Source organism: Narcine bancroftii, chromosome 6 (assembly GCF_036971445.1).
Source record: "Narcine bancroftii isolate sNarBan1 chromosome 6, sNarBan1.hap1, whole genome shotgun sequence".
Taxonomy (NCBI): domain Eukaryota; kingdom Metazoa; phylum Chordata; class Chondrichthyes; order Torpediniformes; family Narcinidae; genus Narcine; species Narcine bancroftii.
In genome coordinates, this window is record NC_091474.1 from 215,078,086 (window position 1) to 215,101,846 (window position 23,761).

Below are 23,761 nucleotides of genomic sequence, written 5' to 3' on the forward strand. Positions count from 1 at the left end.
TGCCATGTAGCTGAACAGAAGGAAAGATTAAATATTTTAAATGATTTTTCTTGGTTTTTAAATTTTAAAATTCACCTTGGAATGTTGGCTTGTTCATTGTAGCCATGCGAGGGCAATAATGCTGGCCTGGGAAACCATGAATGTGTACTTCAAGAGGAACTGGGCGTACAGATGGTCTGAAGTTAAACAATCCATTCTAAATTAAATACAAAAAACCATTACTTAAACACATTTCAAAGCTCATTTTAGCTCCTCATTCTACTTTGTAATGAATGACATCTTTCCATTTAATCTAAAATAAAAGAAATTAAAAAACATGCTTGCTTTTCCTCACAGAAACACAGGATAATGCACTGTATATTCTAATTCAGAACTGATGGAAGGACAATGACCTGAAATTTTGATTTGATTTTCTCTCTCTGAGGAAGCTGCCTGACTGGCTGACTCTTACCAGCATTTTTTGTATTTTAGAACAACCCCCTTCAGTGTTTCAATAACTGGGACAGCTCTTGCAAATGTTACAATTGGAGTCTAATCCATACAACTTTGAGGGAGAACAAAAGAAAAACCACCAAGATTGCTAATGCCCATTTCTATCTAGAGTCTCATAGCAAAACAAAATGTATTTTTACAATTGTATGTACAGATGTTTGTGTGCAAGCATATATTAAATGAAAATATATACATTTGTTGTGATTAACTTTTACAGACAAATCAAGTATTGATGCACAAACATTTTTTTAAAACGGAAATCCTGCAATATTTCCGTAATGAAAATCTGCCAATAAGCTGTCTTTGGTCATTCAAACTGAAATGAACAGCCAGCATTTTTCTGGGTCAGTGTGGCTCTTTAAACAGCAAGCCGGCATTCTGCGAACAAAATGGGCAGGATGTGTAATTCAACAGCAATGGCATCTAGTATCATGTATAACATATCATATTTGATTTGTTTTTCCCAAAAAATGGCTCTAAAATATTTCCCCGGTCTTATATGCGCAGTTGAAATTAGGCCTAGGATGATAATGGTGAGTAACGCTGACAATAACGGTGTTGGTCTCTGCACTGGTCACCGTTGTGTTGAGAAAGTGTCAGGTCCTGAGAGACGAGTCTGGACACAAAGGTTTGCTACCAAACGTTACTTTTATTAAAGCACAATTAATAGAAAAGTGTGGGAAAATCATAGTGGGAATAAAACACACATGCGCACAATTTATAAAAGAGCATGGGGAAAAAACACAAAATTTAATAGACATATGTGCACAATGTATAAAAGCGCATGGGAAAATCTACTGCAAGTGTTGATCTATAGCAGTGGATTTCAAATATTTTCTTTCCACTCACATACCACCTTAAGTAATCCCTACTAATTACCACGACCAATTGTTGGGGACTGGTGGGGGTGGGGGGAGGCAGGGCAGTGGGTTTCAGATTGGTTAAACTGAGAACAAACCCACAGATCAGCTAGCTCACAACCTAGCAGACCTAGTATCAAATCTCTGTGCTTCGTGAGTGCCTCACAATCTGGCAGACCTAGTATCATATTTAGGGTTAGGGTTAGGTTGCTAATATGCAGGCAACTGGATAATCATCCCTCTTGTGTTCACTGGTCTCTTCTCTCAGAGGTTCTGTGTCACTATAAATTACCATTTTTTGTTGGCCCATGCTTTCATTACCCTGTGCCTGTTTCTAACCCTTAGTGAGATCAGTGCCTTACTTCCATTCTGGTGCTTTCTGTGCATCTTGATATTTATTCTCTGTATAGTGGGTGACCTTATCTTCACACATTAGAGTTAGGTTTAGCTGTTCAATTTGGATTAGGGTTCAGGTTTGGGTTAGCAGCCCACAGCAACAAAGAGCAGGCAGCGGGCTGCTAGGAGAGCACGGGGCAGCAGGCTGCCAGGAGAGCATGGAGCAGCGGGCCGCCGTAGAGAGTGGGGCAGTGGGTGAGAGTGGGACAGTGGGGTGCCTGGAGAGAGCGGGGCAGCAGGACAGTGAGCTGTGGGAAAGAACGAGACAGTGTGTCACAGGACAGCAGGCTGCGGGAGACAGCAGTATTACTGTGAAAACTATTTTTCCTGTTGACCTACTTCCATGTTTTTTTTTCAAAGTTTTAAATGCTTACTTGTAAATACATGAAAAGAATTACAGTACACATATGCAACCTGACCCGAATTGGTCCTGGAATGCCAGAAGTGCCTTTTACACTGCAGGCATTTTGGGAATGTCACTAGGTCCCTTTGCAGAAAAAATAAAGGACTGGAATGCCGCTGCCCCACCCCCCATTTTTTTTTGGGTGCTATTTACGCAGCAGGCACTCTGGGAAAAAGGAGAAAATGTCCCAGAACAAAAGGGCAGTGTAAAAAGCATGATTGATGACTTGCATAAAACACTGCAATACTGCCAGAAGTATAGAGAAAAAGAGATGAAGAAACTGGAAAAATCTACAATTCCAAAGTAACGATCCATTTTAATTTTGTAGTTATACAAAGCAAAAGACCCACGATGCAACTGCTGTGTTTCAATCAAAAGGAAACAAGGAGGATATACACTGTATACTTAGTAAGTATAAAAGTATTAGCATAGCAATGAATCTGCTCTTTTGTACCTTCAACATCTATAGTTTCATTAATATGGATCAATGGTTCCAGTATATTCCATAATAATACTGTAATTCCTAGTTTAGTTCGACAATAAGTAAAAACTTAATACTTTGAGGAAAAATGTTGTTGAGCGAGTTTCTCAATGCAGAATTTAAGGGCTTCACAGAAGGATCTTAGAAAGTAGAATTAAGTAAATGGCAAGTCTGACTGTCAACAATGGAATAGGGCGAGAAACGTATAGGAAGCTCAGGTTGCAGTAGCACCTGGGATGAGAATGCTGCAAGAAGCTAGAATGGTATATTGTAACAAAATCACAGAGGACTAAACATTCAGTGCACTGGGGGAAATTGGGAGCCAATGTAAGTCGTGGTGAGGGTCTCAATGGGCAAGTAGAACACATGGGTGACAAAGTGAAAGGGAGGTAGTAAAGGAAACCACATTTAATTTCAGTCATCAGCAGATTGCATGTCCTTAGTATTTCTTATGTTTTCTTACTAAGATAAAATTAAAGCTGCAGGAGTTTCAAACTGACAGAAAGCAATGCAATATTAAATGTGACGTGAGTTATACAGCTGTTTAATGATGCAAGTGGTTATTCAAAATGTACATTGTTATTGCTTTATTGAAATTCACCATCAGCAATGTCGGCAAAAGGCACATCCTTTCATCGCAGTCAGCTGCAGTTTACAAACTGCTGATTGGATTTTGCAATGTACCATTAAATGACATGCGCTTCCAAAGTGCACATAATCCATTTAGTATCAGCCCATCATCTGCAACTACTCCTCATGGTCTATTTTCCCTCCTTACCTGCTGGATACCTAACCAATCAGCCAAATCCTTGGCATTTGCCAATGCAGTGGATAGTCCTACTATCCTTACAGGGCTTTCAGTGTGAGATGAGATGAAATTAGTTCTGGACACAATTACTTCCAGCACAGGACCTCTTTCATCCCCTAAAAATAAACACATGTTAAATTGTCACATCTTTGAATATTAATCTTGCTTTACAAGAAACACAGGAATATTTTAAACATGAGACAGGAAGTTCTGTACATTGTACAGAGATATTTACATATCTTACAATGTATATGGTGCATATTAGTTATGAAAGCACACATATAGTAGAATATGTGTTGCACATTCATATTTTGGTTACGCAGCAAACATACTGCTGATAAATTTTGCAGTGGAACAATGACATGCTTTTCTTTATTTGGCTCATTTTTATGGTCACTTATATTTACCTAATCAGAATCTTCAGGCTTCTTGCATGTGTGAACTGGATTCCTATGATCTATTTTATAAGCCTTGTGGGAAACATTTCTGAAGAATGATGATTATGCTGCATTGTCCCCTTTCATGATACCTCTGCATTTGAAATGAAGTTGTTCAGAACAACAAGGAGCAAACTTGTAGCACACAACTTTCACTTGTAAATGCCTCAATTACCATTGCCTGGAACTGAAATCAAGGCCTCTTTAAACGAGGAAAATAACCTGACATTCACCATTTTCAACCACGAGGTGTCAGGGAGGAAGCAACAGGTGACGGCACTGATTACATTTCCGCCAAGAAAATTAATTGGAGAACATTTTTTTGCAGTGTTTTGCAGCTGAAAGATTTTTTTTTCCTGCTGTGAAATGTTGCAACAATTATTTCTGGGTATTTTAACATCACTCAGTGAATTCCTCTGTGCATATCTGGGTATATGTCACCACCCCTGTACTCCTGACAACATTTCCACAAGAGGAATACACAGGATAATGCCCTTCTCAATACATTGTCCCACTTAGAATATGCGCAGGAACCTGGCCAATGCTGCTGAGAAGTAAACATTGCGGTGCAACCCCAAAATAACATGAACAGACCCACACAATACTGGACCAGGATGCTTGATCTTGAGGTAACTCTTTGTCACCATCCCCACATCAGAACCCCTTACCTATGAACATTCTCACCTGTGCAAAATACCCTGCGCTACTCCTGATCTCTAAGCCACATCCTGACTCTGTGAGCACCGACATCTAAAGTACCAATTTGCCATCCCAGCAATCATGTAATACTAATGATCCCCATCTGGATGACTGGGAAACATTTAATCACATGACTTCCCAATGGCTCATTTTACACCTCTCCACCACCCATGGTCACCACCTCCACCTCAATGTCCAACTGATAAGCTATGATGGAAATATGCCCATTTTTGGAGAGGTCTCAGGTCCCCTGTTGCACGTACTGCATGATGCCTGTTCAACTGTTCAACTCAATTCTGAGTCAAAGCCTGACTTTGCACCATATTGTTCATTTCCAGATACTTCCACCTATTCCATCTAAAAACCTTTCATGACCAATCTATTATTTTTAAAATCCATTTAATTTTAATCATAAACTTGACTTAAGAAGCAAATATTTAAACTTTTTGAAAGCTTTGAGAAGAATAAACTTTTAACATACTTTACAATTTAACCCTTTGGACTCCAGCCATTTTTAATCTTTCATAATATATACTCCATACTGGGTTTGTGAGTAAACCACTGTGCAAACCAGCTGTTGATTGGGTATGAACCAGTCACAGAAAATGGGGATATGGAATATATGCACTTGTTGGTAGTCCCTGAAAACAGGGACACAGAGACCAAAGGGTTAAAGTAGCTTAAGATAGAGATGCTAACATGTGCAGTATGATAAGCTGGAGAAATTCTTTGTCCTTGCAAATTCCAATCCTGCAAACTTCAAGTTACCTCAGAGAGGAATGAAATAAGTTCATGCCTATGTATTGTATGGCTCACAAAGACTGGCAGAAGACATTTGGCTGGTTCCTCAACCATGATACATAAACATCACAAAATACACAGTTTGGTTTCTTTTGAAAAGGATCACACCTGAAAAGGGATTAGTGAGAATATTACAGAAATCATGGAAAAACAACATTATCAGCAAGGAAAAAAATTACAGGATAAGAATTGGAAAACTAAAAGAAAAAATAATAGAATCCATTCAATATTTAATTACCTAGTAAGTGGATCTCATCTATGATAAGTATTGCCACTTTCTGAACATAACTTCGATTCTGCCAACTCCTGCTGATGCCATCCCATTTCTCAGGAGTTGTGACAATGAGGTCCGCCTCTCTGATAGCTTTCATATCTGGAGTCACATCGCCAGTCAATTCCACTACACTAAAGAACAATACATATTATAGATAAGTGTAGGTAATGCAGTATGAATTTTATATTTGAACAGAGAAGCTGGAGGGACTCAGGTAGAAATGGTCAGTCAATATTATGGATCAGGGTCCTTTATTGATGATTAAGACGAAAGAGTACATGGCAAGATTGGCAAGCTTGAAGTGAATATGACTGCTGTGATTGTAGTAAAAATACAGACATACTGGAGCAACAGCTGGTCTCGCAGAGTACATAGGAGGTAAAGATATATTACTAACATTTCAGTCCTGAGCCCTTCCTCAAGGTGTAAGTAAAAAAAAAGCAGGCGTCTGTGTTTAAAGGCTGGAAAAAGGGAAGAAAGAAAGGAGGAAGAGTACAGACCAACAGACAAAAGGTGTTCATTGGATATGATAAGAAGACAAGAGAGAGGAAAGGTGAGAATTGATTGGGGGATGGCTACATTTGACTCTGTGAAAGGAGACAACAGAAAAGGGAAAAGAGACACAGAGGGTCAGAGGTGGAGGAAAGGAAACACAGGGGTATAAGAGAAACTGGAGAAGTTGATGTTATTGCCATCTGTTTGGAGGGTGCCCAGATAGTTTGCAGATGACACAAAGTGTCTGATACTGTAGATAGGGAAGGTAGTTGCCAAAGATGGCAGCAGGATCTTGATGAGTTGGGTAGTAGAATAGCTGAACAAGTTTAATATAGAGAAATGTGAGGTTTTGCATTTAGGGTGTTCTAATATGGGTAGCTCAGTTAAATAAGAAAATTTGCAGAAAAATTCCCTCTGCTTGAAACACTCCCCAGATCCTTACCATTCACTGAGCAGATCCTTTATACAAAATTGCTGGAGAAATTCAGCAAGTCACCCACCATTCTTTATGGAGCAAAGATACATAACCAATATTTTAGGCCTTGGTAATCTTACCTTGATGAAGGGCTCAGGCTTGAAAATATTGGAGAAACTCAGCAAGTCACAAAGCATTTTTATGTAAATAACCTACTCAGTGAATGGGAAGGAACTGGGGAGTGTTTCAAGCAGAGGGAATTTGGAGTGCAGTACATAGTTCTTTGCAGGAAATGTCACAGGTAGATTGGGTGGTCCAAAAGGCTTTCAGCCATTTAGCCTTCATCAGACAGAGAACTGATTGCAGAAGTTGGAAGGTCATGTTGCAGATGAGGCCCCGTTTGAAGTATTATGTTCAATTTTAGACACTGTGCTACTGGAAAGATGTTGTCAAACTGGAGAGGGTGCAGAAAATATTTATAAGGATGTTGCATGACTCATAGGAATGAGCTATGGGGAAAGGTTGAGCAGGTTGGAGCTTTATTCCTTGGAGTGCAGGAGGATGAGGGGTGATCTCATGGAGGTGAACAAAATCATGAGAGGACCAGATCGAGTGAACACACAGAATCTTTTGCCTAGCGTGAGCAATTTGAAAACCAGAAGACATAGGTTTAAAGTGAGGGGAGAGATATTTAATAGTAAGGGGTAAATTTTTTTTCCACAGAAAGCTGATGGTGTATGAACTGGGCTGCCATAGGAGGGGTTGAGGGAGGAACTATTGCATGTTAAAAAATAAATTGGGCAGATACATGGATGGGATGGTTTTAGAGCAGGTATTCTCAACTTTTTATTTTGCTTTAGGTTCCCCCCCCCCTCCCCCCCCCCCGCCTCCCGGAACTCTGCTCAAATGTTATGGGCCCCCTTTCCTGTGAAGCAGTTGTTTTGGTTTCATCCATACTTCTCCCCTACCAACTACATTAAAAAAATGTTTAAGTGAGATGAAAAGAAAATAAGGCTTTTATTTAAATGTGTCATGTACTAGTTCTCTCAGGGTCGGGGTGGGGTTACTACAAGACCCCTATTGAGAATGGCTGGTTTAGAGGGATATTGGCCAAACATATGCAGGTCGGGCCCTTATGGTTTGGACATTATGATTGGTGTGGGCAAATTTGGTCGAACGACCTGTTTACAGACTGTATGACTCTGCAACTAAAGTGGAATGGGTATATATAAAGCATAAAGGCCGTGGATCTTATTCTGTCTATTATTCAATTCAGGACAGAGCATTACTTCCAATCCTACTAACTCTGCTTTTATTTAATAATCTCTAGCATGGTGCTTTATCAAACACCTGAATGTTTAAATACAATGTATTGGTTGATTCATTATCTATTCTACCAGGTATAAACTCAAAAATGTAACAGATTTGTCAAACATGATTTTCCTTTATCAAATATACAATGAGAGTGCCCTATCCTATTAATCTTTCTCAGTGCATTGGTACCACTTCCGTGATAATTGATTTTAGAATTTCCTCACTATTTATGACATGCTACCTGGTTTTCTCTTCACTGAATTCAAAATAGTGGTGTTATATTTATTACATTCCAATCTATGCGATACATTCTGGAATTTATGAAATTTTGCAACGTAACAACCAATACATTAATTGGAATTTAAGGACTCACTTTAACATCAGCATGAAAGCGGTATTATGACTACCTCTTGAATCAGAATTAAAATGGAGCAATGCACTTGTAGCTTCATTATATCAATGATGCATGGAGTAATTTGTTAAGAAAAGGGAAGTAAATCAGAACCCTTTGTAATTAAAAGATTAAACAAAAGGATTATATTTTCAAAACCATACAGTATTTGAAATATACAGGTCAGGCAGCATCTGTGAATTGAAGAGCACATTTAGTGTTTGAAGACAATGATCTTTCAAAACTAATTTGAGCAAAATATTTACAAAAATGTTTGGGAAAAAGACATCTCAGTTATTTCTTGCATGAAAATAAATAAAACAAATACTCAGTAAAAGAATCTTCCTTTCACTTTTAAAAATAAGTTGCTCTGAAAGAGGCTCTAAATTATTTGAAAGAGTTACAGGTGGAATATTCATCTAAGAATGCAAAAGCTGAAACCACAACAACTCAGAGGTGAGCATTTAGAAAGCTATTTTGCTAATCCCAAAATAACTTTGAACTCTTCCGCACACTGGCAAGCCTATGAGTGAATCTGCCAGCTTAACAGAATTAACAAATAATAAGTGCCATTCATAGGCATTGATCATGGACAGACAACACATTCCATTCAACTGCAGTACTTTCTTACTTTTTACCCAGCTTTTCCATAATTCTGATTTTCCAATCCTCAATGCGTTCACGTACAAGTGCTTTGAGAGGAGCAATATAAACAGCCTAGGAATTGTAAAAAGTTCAGAAGTCATAAAATCAAGCTTCATGAATCTAAGTTTTAATAATATTAATGACAAAAATATACATTGAATACTAGCAGGTGTATCAATATAGGTTATGAAATTAATCTTCAGTTACTGGAAATGCATTTGCTGTATATCCCTCGCTCTTCAGTGTCACAGTCACAAATGACTGAATATTGGGAAATATGTGCAAAGGCAGTCAAACTGACTCACATCTATCTGCCTTGTTCTGGAAAACAAAGCTATTTACTTCAGCAGTGCAAGATACAGTAAAATCCCCTTGATCGGCACTCACTCAACCAGAAACAAATAAATAGATTACAAATAAATATGAATAAATAGAAGTTTAAATGAAAGTTTAAAATTATAAAAGTTAATGTTTTCCGAAGCAACACACAACCCCTTGGGAGTAAACATTCAGCCTGCAGAGTGCCCTGATTGTGCCCTGCCTGCAGCAGCTGTTTGCCTGGTAACAGTCTTTATTATTAGTAAGCTGGGGGGGCGGTTAATTATGACAGTGGCATGGGTAGCATTGCGGTTAGTGCAATGCTGTTACAGCGCTCACAAATGGGGTTCAAATTTAAAGGAGGTGCACCAAGGGGCGGACCAGGACTTTTGCTTGGTGAGTCAGGTTGCACTGAGCGTCTGTCCGAGACACTCGTGTGGAGGTGAGTTGGGCTGTCAGTGCAAGAAAAGTGCACCAAAGGCCTGAGCGGGACACTTGCGTGGAGGAGAGTTGGGCTGTGTTGATGGCCTGACCAGCATAATGGCGTGGAGGCGAGTCGGGTTGTGCTGAGGGTCTGACTGGGATATCATAATGAAGAGCCAGACGATGCCGCTTGCTACTGGGGCGACTCTCCCAAAGTGTCTCTCTGTCCCTGCCCAGTAAGAGTCCTTAACTTTATTAGTATTAGGTATATTAGTATGGCTTTATCTGTAAACATGGAAGAAGGTTTTTAATTATGACGGAGGCACAATTAACGTAGCAGCTAGCGCAACACTGTTACAGTGCCAGCATATGGGGTTCAAATTTATATTTAAATTTTGTAAATTATGGGAATTACTTGATTAAAGTGAACTTTATTAAAGACTGTAGTACTGATTTTTTCAAATTACTTTACATTTTGCACTGCCTTTTGACTTTTAAATTTTGACTTCTTAATGTTCTTATATCTAGAGTTTATTGAGCTACTCAGCCAAATTACTCCCAGGAATTGAGCTCAGAGTGCAGAGGCAACCTGGACCTCCCTTTGCAGTGGGATCTACAACACTGCAGTAATAACATATGGCAAAAAAGAGCAGAAGAACATTGATTTGTTTGAGGTAAACATTACAGAGTTGGAACCAGTTATTGAAGCCAAATGGACTGTGCTGACCAACTACAAGTGCAACCCCAGCCAGAAGAATCCGCAGGCATTAAGAGCTGCTTGCAACAAGGCCCAGCAAACAGCATGTCATTGTGCCAACAACTACTGGCTACAGCTGTGTGCAAAGATTCAGAGTGCCTCCAATACCGGAAATACCAGAGGCTTGTATGAGGGCATCAAGCGAGCCATTGGTGTATCAACAAAAAAGTCAGCCCTACTGAAGATCAAGACAGGGGAAGTCATCATTAATCAGGAAAAGCAAATGGAGAGATGGCTTCAACACTACCTGGAACTCTACTTCAGAGAAAACTCTGTTTCTCAAGCCCTGGATGCCATTGAATACTTCCAGTTTTGGTGGAATTAGATGCAGAACCCACAGTGGAAGAACTGAGCAAAGCAATTGACACTCTGGTGAAGCACCAGGTGAAGATTCTATACCTCCAGAAGTTATCAAGCATGGGAAGCCATCGTTGCTGGATTAGCTCCATGAGCTTTTCTGTCTGTCCTGGGGAGAGGCCAAGGTATCTCAGGATGTGTATGATGCCAAGATCATTACCCTACACAAAAACAAGGGCGATTGTAGTGGCTGCAACAATCATCCCAGCATCTCACTGTTAAGCAGTGTAGGAAAGGTTTTGCCCGAGTGTTCCTTACCCGAATGAAAAACCTGACTGATCGCATCTACCCCATATCTCAGTGCGGCTTCAGGGCATGTCAGTTGACATGATCTTTGTAGTCCGCCAATTTTAGGAGAAATGCCGGGAACAGCAAATGCCCCATTTACATCACCTTTATAAACCTCACCAAGGCTTTTGACCTTGTGAGCAGGTGTGGACTGTTCCAGCTGCTTGGGAAGGTCAGCTACCCTTCAAAGCTGCTCATTATTATCGCTTCCTTCCACGACAACATGAAAGGTACAGTCAGCTTTAATGGATCCACCTCTGAACCATTTGAGATTCTAAGTGGAGTAAAGCAGGACTATGTCCTAGTGCTAACACTATTTGGCATCTTCTTCTCCCTGCTGCTGTCACGTGCATTTCGGGATTCTGAGGATTGAGTCCATCTGCACACAAGAAGTGACGGAAAACTCTTTAACCTGGCCTGTCTGAAAGCGAAGAGTAAGATCCGGCGGGTTCTCATCAGATGACGCAGCAATGACCTTCCACATAGTAGGGCAGCTAAAGAGGCTGATCAACAACTTTGCCAAGTCCTGCCAGGAGTTTGGGCTGACGATCAGCATCAAAAAAACCAATGTGATTGGGCAAGATGTGGCAACCCACCAAAAATCTGCATTGAAGATGAAGAGCTTGGCGTCACTGACTGCTTCATATTCCTGGGCTCCACCATCACCAGCAACCTCTCACTTGAATCTGAAATCGACAAGTGCATCGCTAAGGCTCCCACTGTATGACCACACTAATCAAAAGAGTGTGGAGCAACAAACACCTCACAGTGAACACTAAGCTCAAGGTGTATCAGGCATGTGTCCTCAGCACCCTGCTTTATGGCAGTGAATCATAGACAACGTATGCCAGGCAGGAGAAATGGAATGAGAGCTTCCATCACCAATGCTTTTGGTACATCCTAGACATATTCTGGCAGGACAGACTCACCACTACTGAGGTTCTGGATAAAACTGGTTCTTTCAGCATGCCCTTCCTGCTGTGACAGAGACAACTGTGGTGGCTTGGCCATGTACACCGTACAGAGGATGGTCACATCCCAAAAGACCTGCTGTATGGTTGTCTGGCTGAAGGATTTTGACCTGCTGGCTGGCCACAGCTGCAGTTCAAAGATGACTACAAGCGTGATCTGAAACTTGCTTACATCGATGTGCTTAACTCGGAGCCCCTTGCTGATGACCGTGGACACTGGAGAAGCGCTGTCAGAAAGGGCGTGAAGAGTGGTGAGGAAAAGTGGACATGCCAGCTGGAGGACAAGAAAGAAGCAGAGACAACAGAACCAGTCAACCACAACCCATCATTCCGACATCATCTGGACTGTCACTCCAAAGTGGGCTTTGTGAGCTATTCCACACGTTGCTCTAAAACCAACTGACTATCCATGGCGCTACCATTGTCTTCCAATTTTTTTGAAAATGTTATTTATAATTTTACAGACTCGTATTAACCAAGTGGTATGGGGGAAACAATCCTCCCTTTTTACAGATTATTGTTAACTGAGTTCTAACTCCCCCCCCTCCCCCCCACAATTTATCCCTATCCCAACCGTTGTTCAACTTCCCTCCCATTCAACCCAAGCTAAAACATAAATATCAAATTGTAAATAATAAAGGAAAAAAAAGGGGAGGGGGAACCGGCAGGATTGCCAAGTTGTCTCCTCGTTCTCAGTGTTTCAGGGCTTGCAAAGTCCAGTTATTCCTGTTGATAAAGGCTCTGGGGAGACCAATCATATCTGTGTTTTGACTTGCTGCAGGCATGGCTGCCATATCTCAATGAATGTGCCATATCTCCCCCTTAAGTGATTTTCTCCAGGGGAACACAGTTCTGCACCTCCATGCACCATCTTGCTATGCTCAGCTGAGAGTCAGATGTCCAGGTATCCATTATACACTTTCCGGCCACCACAAAGGCAACCTTCACAAATTGAATTTGATGTTTAGAAAATTTTAGACACAAGTCCGTAATGTCACCCAGCAGGAACAGGGCAGGGTCCTCCGGGTATTCCAGCCCTGTGATTTTTTTTTCAAAATGCCCCCTAATTCTAACCAAAAGCGTCTCACCTTGGAGCATAGCCACGGCAAATGCACAAAAGTTCCAGTCTCAATGCCGCATCTAAAACACATCCGGGATTTCTGGTTGGATCTTATGTAATTTTTTTCAGCATGAGGTATAACTGGTGTAAAAAATTGTATTGCACCAGTCTATATCTGGCATTACTAACTGCCTTCATGCTGTCCCAACAAAGTACAGTGAGTCTCAGTCAACAAGAAAATTTGCATTTCCAGCATCCATGATCCCTATAGGTGCCAGATAATGGGGATTTTACTGTATTTTCATTGAGGGGCAGCATGGTTTGCATAGCAGTTAGAACAACGCTGTTACAACACCAACGATCATGACCAGGGTTTGAATACCACATTGTCTGTAGTTTGTATGTTTTCCCTATGTCTGCATGGGTCTTCCCCAGGGGCTCCAACTTCCACCCACCATTCAAGATGCACTGGAGGTTGTAGGTCAACTGGGTATAATTTGGCAGCATAGACTCATGAGCTGAAAGGGCCTGTAACTGTGCTGTATGTCTATATTTTAAAAGATTTCAAAAATAAACATTTCAACCAAGATGCTTACAAAAATAAGACAGAAATTGAAACAAAAATGACCTTTGATGTTGGATATTTGTTGAAAATGCGAAATATTGCCAACTCGGCTGCAACTGTCTTTCCTGAACCCGTTGGAGCTCCAAGTAGCACATTGCAGTCAGTGTGATAAACAGTATGAAAGATCTGAGTCTGGATTGGGTTGAAGTGGGTAAACTTGTACAGGGCTTCATACTCCCGATTTCCAAGAGCATTGATGGGCAAAGGCTGCAGATCAAGCAATTCTGCAAAGCACAAGTAATTTAAATATGTAATACATGTAAGAAATGCGTCAACAAAAATACAAAAAAACCACTCAAACCAGAAAGTTTCTTTGAATAAAGATACAAAAGAGAGCAGCCATTAATAAAGAGATGAACTATAAAGTGTAATATTCAAATTAGTCACTGATGGACTTCAGAAACATATAAAAGGTAAATCTACAAACCCTGTTTCAGTATTTGTCAAACAAAACTCAACCTTACCATTTTGCACTGTCGTCATTCTATTCATCTTCCTCGAGGTAGGTCATCCTTCACTTTAGAATTCATCCCCGTCTCATCCCCAAGACTGTCATTGCTGTTAACTGTGAGCTGATGCCAACTCAAACCTATGACAATTTCCTGCCTATCTGATATCCTTGACCTCTAATTTCAACTCCCATTTACCTACTCACTCACAGAAACACTTATATCCCTGTTTCTTATCTGAACCAATCAAATCCCTTACCCTATTCCAGCATAGCTTAACCCTTTTACTTGTTGAATCTGACTTTTGCCCAATTCTCCTACATCACAACCCCTGCCCAAGGGCAGGATCCTATTTCTATCCCATTTCTATCCCTCTGCCTGCTCTGCAATACAGGAGCAAGTTGAGGTAAGGCCATCAGATGCTTCAAATGTGTAAAGCACTGTGGACATCCAAGACAAATGTGTAAAGCACTGTGGACATCCAACACAAATGTGTAAAGCACTATGGACTTCCAAGACAAATAGATTATGTTTCTGGAAGAGCATACATGGAACTGTGCATTCATTCAATTTCTTGTCTAATAATGTTTCATTCTTGAAAAAAAAAGATGAGGAGGACAGCACAAAGTACAAAAACATTTTGCATCAAATGTCTAATGTATTTTCAATGAAGTTATTTGTAATAAGTGGCATCCATGGTCCAACAATTTTTCAATTGTTTCATCAGTGAGTTTCCTTGCATCGGAAAGTCAGAAAAAATGAGCTCCATCTGCAACTCCTCAGCAACTGAAGCAGTTGGCAGAAAATCTTGGCATACACGAAGACCGAGACAACATTCAGCTATGGGCTTATAAGTGGCAATCGTGGGAAGTTCAACACTTGTTCCTACCCTGTCACAAAGCTCATACACATCCAACAAGCTTTGTTTGATACACAAGGTAAAATGCAGTGCTCAGCTTGTGTCCTTTGAGGTTAAGATCCTGGAACTGCCACCCCAATTGCTTTTTGGGAGCACATTTACCAATCGGATGCCTAGTCTGCATTTCGTTTACCCAATGTGGAGGAGACCACATCAGAGGCCCCACATTGGAGAAGATGCACGTGAAACTCTGCCTCACCTGGAAGTGCTGTTTAGGTTCCTGGATGGTGGTGTGAGAGGAGGAGTAGGAACAAGTGTTGAACTTCCCATAATTGCCACTTATAAGCCCATAGCTGAATGTTGTCTCTGTCTTGGTGTATGCCTAGATTTTCTGCCAATTGCTTCAGTTGCTGAGGAGTTGCAGATGGAGCTCATTTTTTCTGACTTTCCGATGCAAGGAAACTCACTGATGAAACAACTGAAAAATTGTTGGACCATGGATGCCACTTTGAATAACGTGCGTGGTGAAGATCTGGGACTTGGATAATATGGCCAGATGCATCTAACAGCATGCCTTTAAAAATGGACTCACTTATTTCACCTGCTAACTACAGCCTGGACATCGTAATAAATTGCCCCTTTGTTTCTTTTTAGCGCCATGAAATTTAAATTCTGAATGAATGGTGCCCGAGTTTTAAAAGGGCATCTCCAAAATTACACTCTTCCTTAAAACTGCACTCAGCTCAGCTAATGAGCTCGTTCTGGAGTGGGACTTGAACCATAACCTTCTGACTTAGAAACATCATTGCTGCCACTGGTAATTGCACTGATAGTAGTTGTCTGTGTGAGGTCATGATTGAAGAGAGCAGGTTGCTTATTCAACACTAGTGGCATTACAATCCAGCTTGCACTCCCAGCAGGAATCACCAGGTTCTTCAAATCTGATTGTTTATCCAATATCTAATGCAGAGCTGCCATGGATTGCAAGAGGTTTTTCCTTCAGAGTACCATGTCTGAATCTCTTATGTCTGCAGAGTTGCAGAAGCCAGTTGAAGGACCTCTATCATTACTGTAACAAAGAGCAGCTCATTGTTGCAATGGAACAAATTCAGAACCTTGTGTGCACTGTTCAGCTCAGCAATGAATAAACTTGAGCTGCCTTATGTGGTGAACATTATGTCTCAGAAATATACAAATAAACGTTTCATAGTTATATTACCAGTGTGAGGGGGATGCCTCTCTGGCAGAATCAGATATTGAAAATTAATTATGCACACGGCTTCAGCTCCCAGCCACCGATCAGATACAGCCCGGATGTAGTACTGAGAGGGCAATGGCTCAAAAATAGGAATGGTAAAGACTAACAGCTGTGGTTCTTTAGACAAAACCTACAACCAACATAAAACAGAGCATTAGAAGTTGTTAATTTTTCTTCCCATATCTTTTTAAAAATTGGCAAATGGATATCTGACATTTTCAAACAGCACAAAAGTGCAATTCTAAATTCTCTTATGAATAGTTTGCATCATTTCTCCAAGAATAAATTCATTGCTTTAAAGTAACATCTGTTCTCAAAGAATAATTTCACAGGAGACAATGGGAAATTAATTGCTACTTTCATTATTATTACCACAGTTTTTACCTTCAGATCATCCTCTGACATTTTGTTAAAAACATTCAAAAAAGAACGTTTTTATTATTTAAATTAATAGTTAAGAAGAAGACAGGCTCATGTCAATGCTGAGAAATGTAATTTACATTCATACGATTAGTTTTTCATCACTGCTTGATTTCTAGAAATACTGCAAAGAGTGATTCAACATAATCTATATTGCTTTAGTGTACAACAATAAATTATAAATTGTGAAAAAATGCATCAAATGTGTGATCAGTGTCTAGTGGTGCTCCACAGGGATCTGTTCTGGAACACTGCTCTTAGTGATTTTTATAGATGGACAAAGAAGTGGAGGGATAAGTCAGTAAGTATGCAAATGATACAAAGGTTGGAGGTGTTGTGGATAGTTTAGAAAGTTGTCATAAGTTATAACAGGATAAAGACAGTATGCAGCGTTTGGCAGAGAAGTGGCAGATGAAGTTCAATTTGGATGTATGAAGTGATGCACTTTGGAAGTTCGAATTTGAAGGCGGAGAATGTGATTAACGGTAGGATTCTTAACAGTATAGAGGAACAGAGAGATCTTGGGGTTCAGCTCCATAGATCTTGCAAGGTAGTCATGCAAGTTGATGGGGAGGGGGGGGTAAGAAGGTGTATGGTGTGTTGCCTTAATTAATCTGGGTTTCAAGTTCAAGAGCTGCGAGGTAATGCTGCAGTTCTATAAAACTTGTTAGACCACACTTGGAGTATTAAGTTTAGTTTTGGTCACCTCATTATAGGAAGGATGTAATTGCTTTAGAGAGGATGCAGAGCAGATTTATCAGGATGTTGCCTGGATTGGAGAACATGTCTAAAGAAGCAAGGTTGACAGAGCTAAGGATTTCTCTTTGGGAGAGAAGTAATTTAATGGAGGTTTCTAAGATTATGAGGACTTAAGTAGAGTGGACAGCCAGCACCTTTTTCCTGGAGCATAATAGCAAATACAAGAGAACATTGTATGTGAGTGGAGGAAAGTTAAGGGGAGATATCAGAGGTAAGTTCTTTTACTCAGAGAGTGGTGGGCACCTGGAATGCATTGCTGGGGGTGGTGTCAGAAGCTGGTATAATAGGGTCATTCAAAAGACTCTTATTCAGGCACATGAATGTAAGAAGAATAGAATGTTATGGGTGTGATGTAGGGAAGAATTAAATTGTTGTGAAGTAGGTTTTCAAAGGTCAGCACAACAAGGTGGGCTGAAGGGCCTGCACTGTGCTGTAATATTCTGTGTTCACTTAATCACACTTAGTCATTTTAGCATTACATCATGCTCAATTTAAAAAAAAACATATTTGCATACATTGTAATGGGAAACAAATCTGAGTTGCATGCATCTTTTTCAGGAAGTACAGTCCAATATCTGAAGCAATACATTAACTCTATTTTACTGAGCCAACAACCACAAACCACAAAATTAGCAGCAATAGGAAATATGTCAAGATTGTATTAACCAATGTGGTTGCAACTCACCTGTTTTTTTTGGAGAAGAAAGTACTCTGAATGGTATATGTGGTCATTCAGAGGATCTTCCACCCAAATCCACCAAGGTTCACCAACAGAACCATGAGTCTGTGGAGACAAATGCTAACATATTATTTACTGCCTTCTAATATTACTAAAGTAACTGGAAGAAAATACCACTAGGGCATTATAATTTTGACAATAACACAGCAAATTATGAGGTTATTCGGCCACAGAATCTGTACTACCTCTTCCAAAGAGTCATTCAATAAGAACCATAGCCCGCATCAAACTATTATTTTGCCTAGTCCCATTGACACTCCCTTTATTATTCCCACTCATTAACTCTTTTCATATTCTCCTTCAGTTTATTCACTTTTATGTTTTTATCCTGCAATACACTTATAATTGAGAACATTCTGTGATTGGAATAGTTCAGAAATCAACACTGCTATCAAATTGTGTTTTCTAATGAAACTGATTTTACAGCCAAACAAGATGAACACATGAGAAGTGAATTTCAGATGACAAAGGGGGGGATGCCTTTTCATTGAAGGAGAGTAAGAGGAATGAAACTACTGTTTATACCATCATTCAAATTCAATATTAATCTAAGTACAAGAACAGTCTAACCAGAAGCGCCGGGGAAGTATGATCAACAACAATTAGGGACAGGAATGAAGGGCTCCACCATGGTAAAACTGGTGGATCTGCGGCCTCACAGTGACTTGATCTGAATTCATTCCTGACTTTGTGCAAATTCCACAGAGACAGCACAATTTTTCCTGCGACCCTGTGGGGGTTGCAAGTGGGTGCACAAAGAACTAAACAGTATGGGAACCGGTCTTTCAGTTCAAGATGTCGGTGTCGACCATGATGCCAAATTACACGAATCTTAGCTGCCTGCGCGTGAGCCATATCCATCCATTCCCTGAATGTTTGTGTGCCTGTCTAAATGTCACCTGCAACGTGTTCCACGCACCTACCAATTACTGAGTAAAGGACCTTGCCCACAGATCCCCTTTAAATATTCCCTCTCTCATTTTAAATCAAAGCCCTCTTGTACTTGACATTTCCACTTTGACTATTCCACCCCACCCACCCAATATATGGCTCTCATAATGTTATAGATGTTTACCAGTTCTCCCCTCAACCTCTGATGTTCCAGAGAAAACAATCCAAGTTTGTTCAATAGCAAATACATTTCAATGCAGGCAATATTCTGGTGAATCCCTTGTGAACTCTTTCCAATGAAGTGAACAGAATTGAACATATTTTTGGCTGAATTTGGCTGAATCAAAGTTTTATATAACTGCCAGATAACTTATTGACTTTTCTATTCAATGTGCCTACTAATCAAGGCAAGCATGTCCGATACATTCTTTAGTACCTTTTCTACCTGTGTTGCCACTTTCAGGAAGTTTTGGATTTGTGCCCTAAGATTCTGTACATCAAAGAGCCATTTAGAATACTGAACATTATAGCACAGTTCAGGCCCTTCAGTTTACAATATTGCGCCAACCTATATAATTCTGCTCAACATTAATTTAACACTTTATTCTCTCACAGCTCATAACCTTCCATTTTTCTCACATCCATGTGCCTACTCAAGAGCCTTTCGATTATCCTTTTTGTATCAGCCTCCACCACTACCCTTGGCAATACACCCACCACTCTTTCTGTAAAAACTATCTTTGATATCTACCCTGAACTTACTTGAAGCAGATGTCTTCTGGTGTTGACCATTGCCACCCTGGGAAAAAGGTGGTAACAGTCCACTCTATCTATGCCTCTCATAATCTGTTAAATTGCCTCTTATTCTCAGTCATTCCAAAGAGAAAAGTCCTAGCTTGCTTAAACTTTCTTCATCAGACAGTTTCTGCAATTCAGGTAACATCCTGGTAAATTTCCTCTGCACGCTCTCTAAATTCACATTCCTCCTAGAATGAGGTCATCAGAACTGAACACAATACGCAACTGTACACTTGCATTTGATTTCCCCAAGTGCAACACTATACACTTGACCAGACTAAACTCCAGCTGCAATTCCTTTATTCATATCTGTTACCGATCTTTATCTGTTGTAACCTTTGACAACTTCCTTCATTGTCCTCAACTCTCATCAATTTTTGTGCCATCTGTAAACTGGCCAATAACACCATATGCTGAAGGGGTGGCTCAGCATGCTGCAAGAAGCAGTGGACCAGTTCAATTTGTGCCCCATTGCACAGGGGCAGTCCCCACTTTCATGACATCTGGCCACTTCAGACCTACAAAACAAATAGACGATGTTGACCTATGGGACCCTGAGGAGTCCAGTAAGGTGAAGGTGCAGCAGTCCACCTAAAATGGGGGAAGTAATTACATGCAGACCGGGAGACACACAATGGTTTGTATTCGTGGGAGAAACAGGCCAACACACTAATAGATTCTCCAAGAGAGTGAAATGTTCCCATTCACCCACCTTGAAAGTCAACTATGCTTCACAAGCTTAGAACTATGGAAGATCACAACATCGAGATATCGATATCGAGCACTACCACTCCAGATTCCTGCGCTCTCACCACCTTTGAATTTTTCACCCATATTTTACTACTTTTATTCAGATTTGGTAACTGCTGATGAGTTGCCAAATAAACGTTCTTCAAACAAGACAAACCTGGTACATGTCCTTGGTGAGGCTTGAACTCATGACCTTGGGTTTGCTCACCTACTACTGTAAATAATGACCACATCTTAAGATGCGATGACGGTAAAGGTAACATAAAATAATCCATTCCAAATTACCTATACTCCTATCCTGCATGCTTTCACTCTAATGATAAATTGTGACTTAAAATTTTGATTATTCTTGCAAATTTCCATGCATCCATCAGCTTTAACAAAAAAGAACATTGAATGATGCTTCTTAAATAAGGAAATGAAATGAACAAAGAGGATGATGGAGCGGTAGGGTGGAAGCTTGACTGAAAGGTTGTTTGAGTTGTTGATTTTCAAAAGAACTTTAAAGATGGAGATCTGTGGAATGTACCGTGGAATGCAAAGACAATAAAGCTGAAAGCCACACAGAAATGTCCAAGACAAGAAATGAATTGACATTAAGTCTGACACCATAGAACTTTCAAGTGGAGCTTGAGATACAGTATAGTGGAAACTGAAGAACCAATTAAACCGAGTAAGGATGGAGGATTAGGGAGGGATAGGATAGTGTGGGAAAAAAATTGTGCTGGGCAAAAAGGAACAGTAACATCTATTTCACCCATGGAGAAGTTGCGATAGGCTATGCCGCGGAAATAATGTTGATGAACAGGACACCAGGTTTAAGGATTTGGAGAAAGAGTTGAATTGGAAATTTTTAACACAGGACTGAGTGATAACAGTATACATTTGAAATGTGGAAGAATGCCAATGGTTATCTCTTGAATAGAAATTGCACGAATAAAGAAGAGGTGGTGGACTAGCATTATTTGATGGAGAGGGCAGATATGACAATCACGAATTGGGCAGGAAAATGACATTTGGTGGACAGAGAAAATCTTCACTAAATAACAGAAAATTATGTCAATCAATATGAGGCTATGTATGCAAGTCAATCCAGTCAATACTCTCATCATGGGAATGAGTACATTTTAACTATAACTTCCTGAAGTGGACCATACTTCCTCATTTAGTTGATATTTATGCTTCACATTGCTTTATATAGATCATCAAATATTTTTCAGATTGATCTTACACTATATATTCTGACATTCTGGTATTGCTGAAATATTTTCTATCTTCCTGTCTATCAAGTCTTTCAACGTGCCCCTCTAAATTTACACCAATTTTTTCTTCTTAAGCAGTTTAGCAAACTTGGGCAATATAGCAGCTGATCGAACTCAAACTCAATAGTTAAATTAATGGGAAAAAAAAACTTCTCAATGCTTCGAGTACTTTGTACTTGAGCCTTTTTAAAAACATTTCTTCCTATTCCAGACATTCTATGGTTTTCACAAAGTTTTCTGAACAAAAAAAACCTCTTCATCAGTTCTTTCAATAATAGAAGAAAATGATAATGATTTCTAGAATGCAATTTTAATTCCACTCTTCCACAGCTTTTAGATCTCCACAACTATGCACAATAAACTAGATTATTGCAGACATTTTTATTTACCTTTTCTTTAACTCAGTACTCCCTCTGCTGATTTTTTATTTATATTGCATCATTGCTATTCTAGTTCAAGGTGGACAAAACACAGAATTGTTGGAGAAACTCAACCAGTCTTGCAGTGTCAATAGGAGATAAAGCTATATTACCATCGATTCAGGCTTGAACCCTTCCTCAAGGTATGAGAGAAAGAAGTGGATGTCTGAATTGAAGGATGGTTTAAAAAAAAAAGGGGGTACAATGGGGGGAGAGAAATACAGACCAACAGATAAAAGGTGTTAATTGGATATGATAAGAGAAAAGGTGAGAATTGATTTTGGCTCTGAAAGGAGACAGAAGGAAAAGGGAAACGAGAGAGAGAGAGAGAGAGAGAGAGAGAGAGAGAGAGAAAGAGAGAGAGAGAGAGAGAGAGCTAGAGCTAGAGGAAAAGAGTCAGGGAGAAGAAGATTGGGGCAGGGGTTGGGATTCTGACAGAAACCAGAGAAGTTGATGCTAATGCCATCCAGTTGGAGGGTTCCCAGACAGAAGATGAGGTCTTGTTCCCCAAATTTGCAGGTGATCTCAATCTGGTAGTGCATGGCACCATGGACAAACATGCCACCAAGGAAATAGGGGAGAGAATTGAAATGGGTGGCCACTGGGAGATCCATACTATTGCTGCGGACAGAGCTGAGGTGCTCAACCAAGTGATTTCCGAGTCTGCGTCCAGTCTCTCTGATGTGGAGGAGACCACAACATGAGCACTGGATGCAGTACATTTCCCCTGCAGATTCACAAGTGGAGAGAGCAGTCCCTGTGGAAGGCTGAAAGGGGAGGGGGAATATGTGTCTGGTGGTGGGACATGTAGTAGAAGGTAGAAACGGCAGAGGGGGATATGTTGGATGAAGAGGCTGGTGGGTTAGTAGCTGAGGACAAAGAGGTTTGTCCTTGTTGAGAATGGGGGAAGAGGGGGCCAGGGCAGATGTGTGGGTATTGAGGGATATATGGGTAAGGTGGTAGAGGGGAAGCCAAGTTGTTTGAAGAAGGAAGATGTCTCCTATGATTTGCCATGAAAGTCCTCGTTCTGGGAGCAGATGCAACGGAAATGGAAAAATTGAGAAAAAGGAATGTAATCCTCACTGGGGTCAGGGTGTGAAGAAGTGTAGCTGAGGGTGGGTGTTGAATAGTTTGTAGAAGGTTTTTGACTACAACCACAGCATCTGCAGACTTTCATGTTTCACCCCAAGTTCAAGGTGGAAGCAGGACTGGGAAGAAACAAATGGTTCTGACTACTTCACAGGGAAACCCAGTTCCTTTTTACTCCACTGGACACATGGTGTCTCAAAATCAATCAATGTTAGAACATTGTCCAATGTAGCAGGAGCTGACATCAAATGGACCAGTGCAATTGACAGATGTTAGCCAAACTAAGAACTTCTGAAAATGTTAACAGCTTTGAAATTGTTCCAGGAATTATTAATATTAATCACCATGGCATTATAAA

At 40.2% G+C, this 23,761-nt stretch overlaps 1 protein-coding gene across 2 annotated transcripts in view; it reads right to left on the bottom strand.

Moving 5' to 3' along the window:
* Positions 1-23,761, bottom strand: part of ascc3 (activating signal cointegrator 1 complex subunit 3) — a 484,134-nt gene that overhangs the window by 145,202 nt on the left and 315,171 nt on the right. For both annotated transcript variants that reach the window (XM_069887454.1, XM_069887456.1), the window contains exons 22-28: positions 18,141-18,239; positions 16,238-16,406; positions 13,714-13,934; positions 8,898-8,983; positions 5,616-5,782; positions 3,411-3,556; positions 76-196 (exon numbers count right to left, since the gene is read on the bottom strand). In XM_069887454.1, coding sequence (XP_069743555.1) covers positions 76-196; positions 3,411-3,556; positions 5,616-5,782; positions 8,898-8,983; positions 13,714-13,934; positions 16,238-16,406; positions 18,141-18,239 — 1,009 coding nt within the window. The remainder of the gene's footprint in view (positions 1-75; positions 197-3,410; positions 3,557-5,615; positions 5,783-8,897; positions 8,984-13,713; positions 13,935-16,237; positions 16,407-18,140; positions 18,240-23,761) is intronic.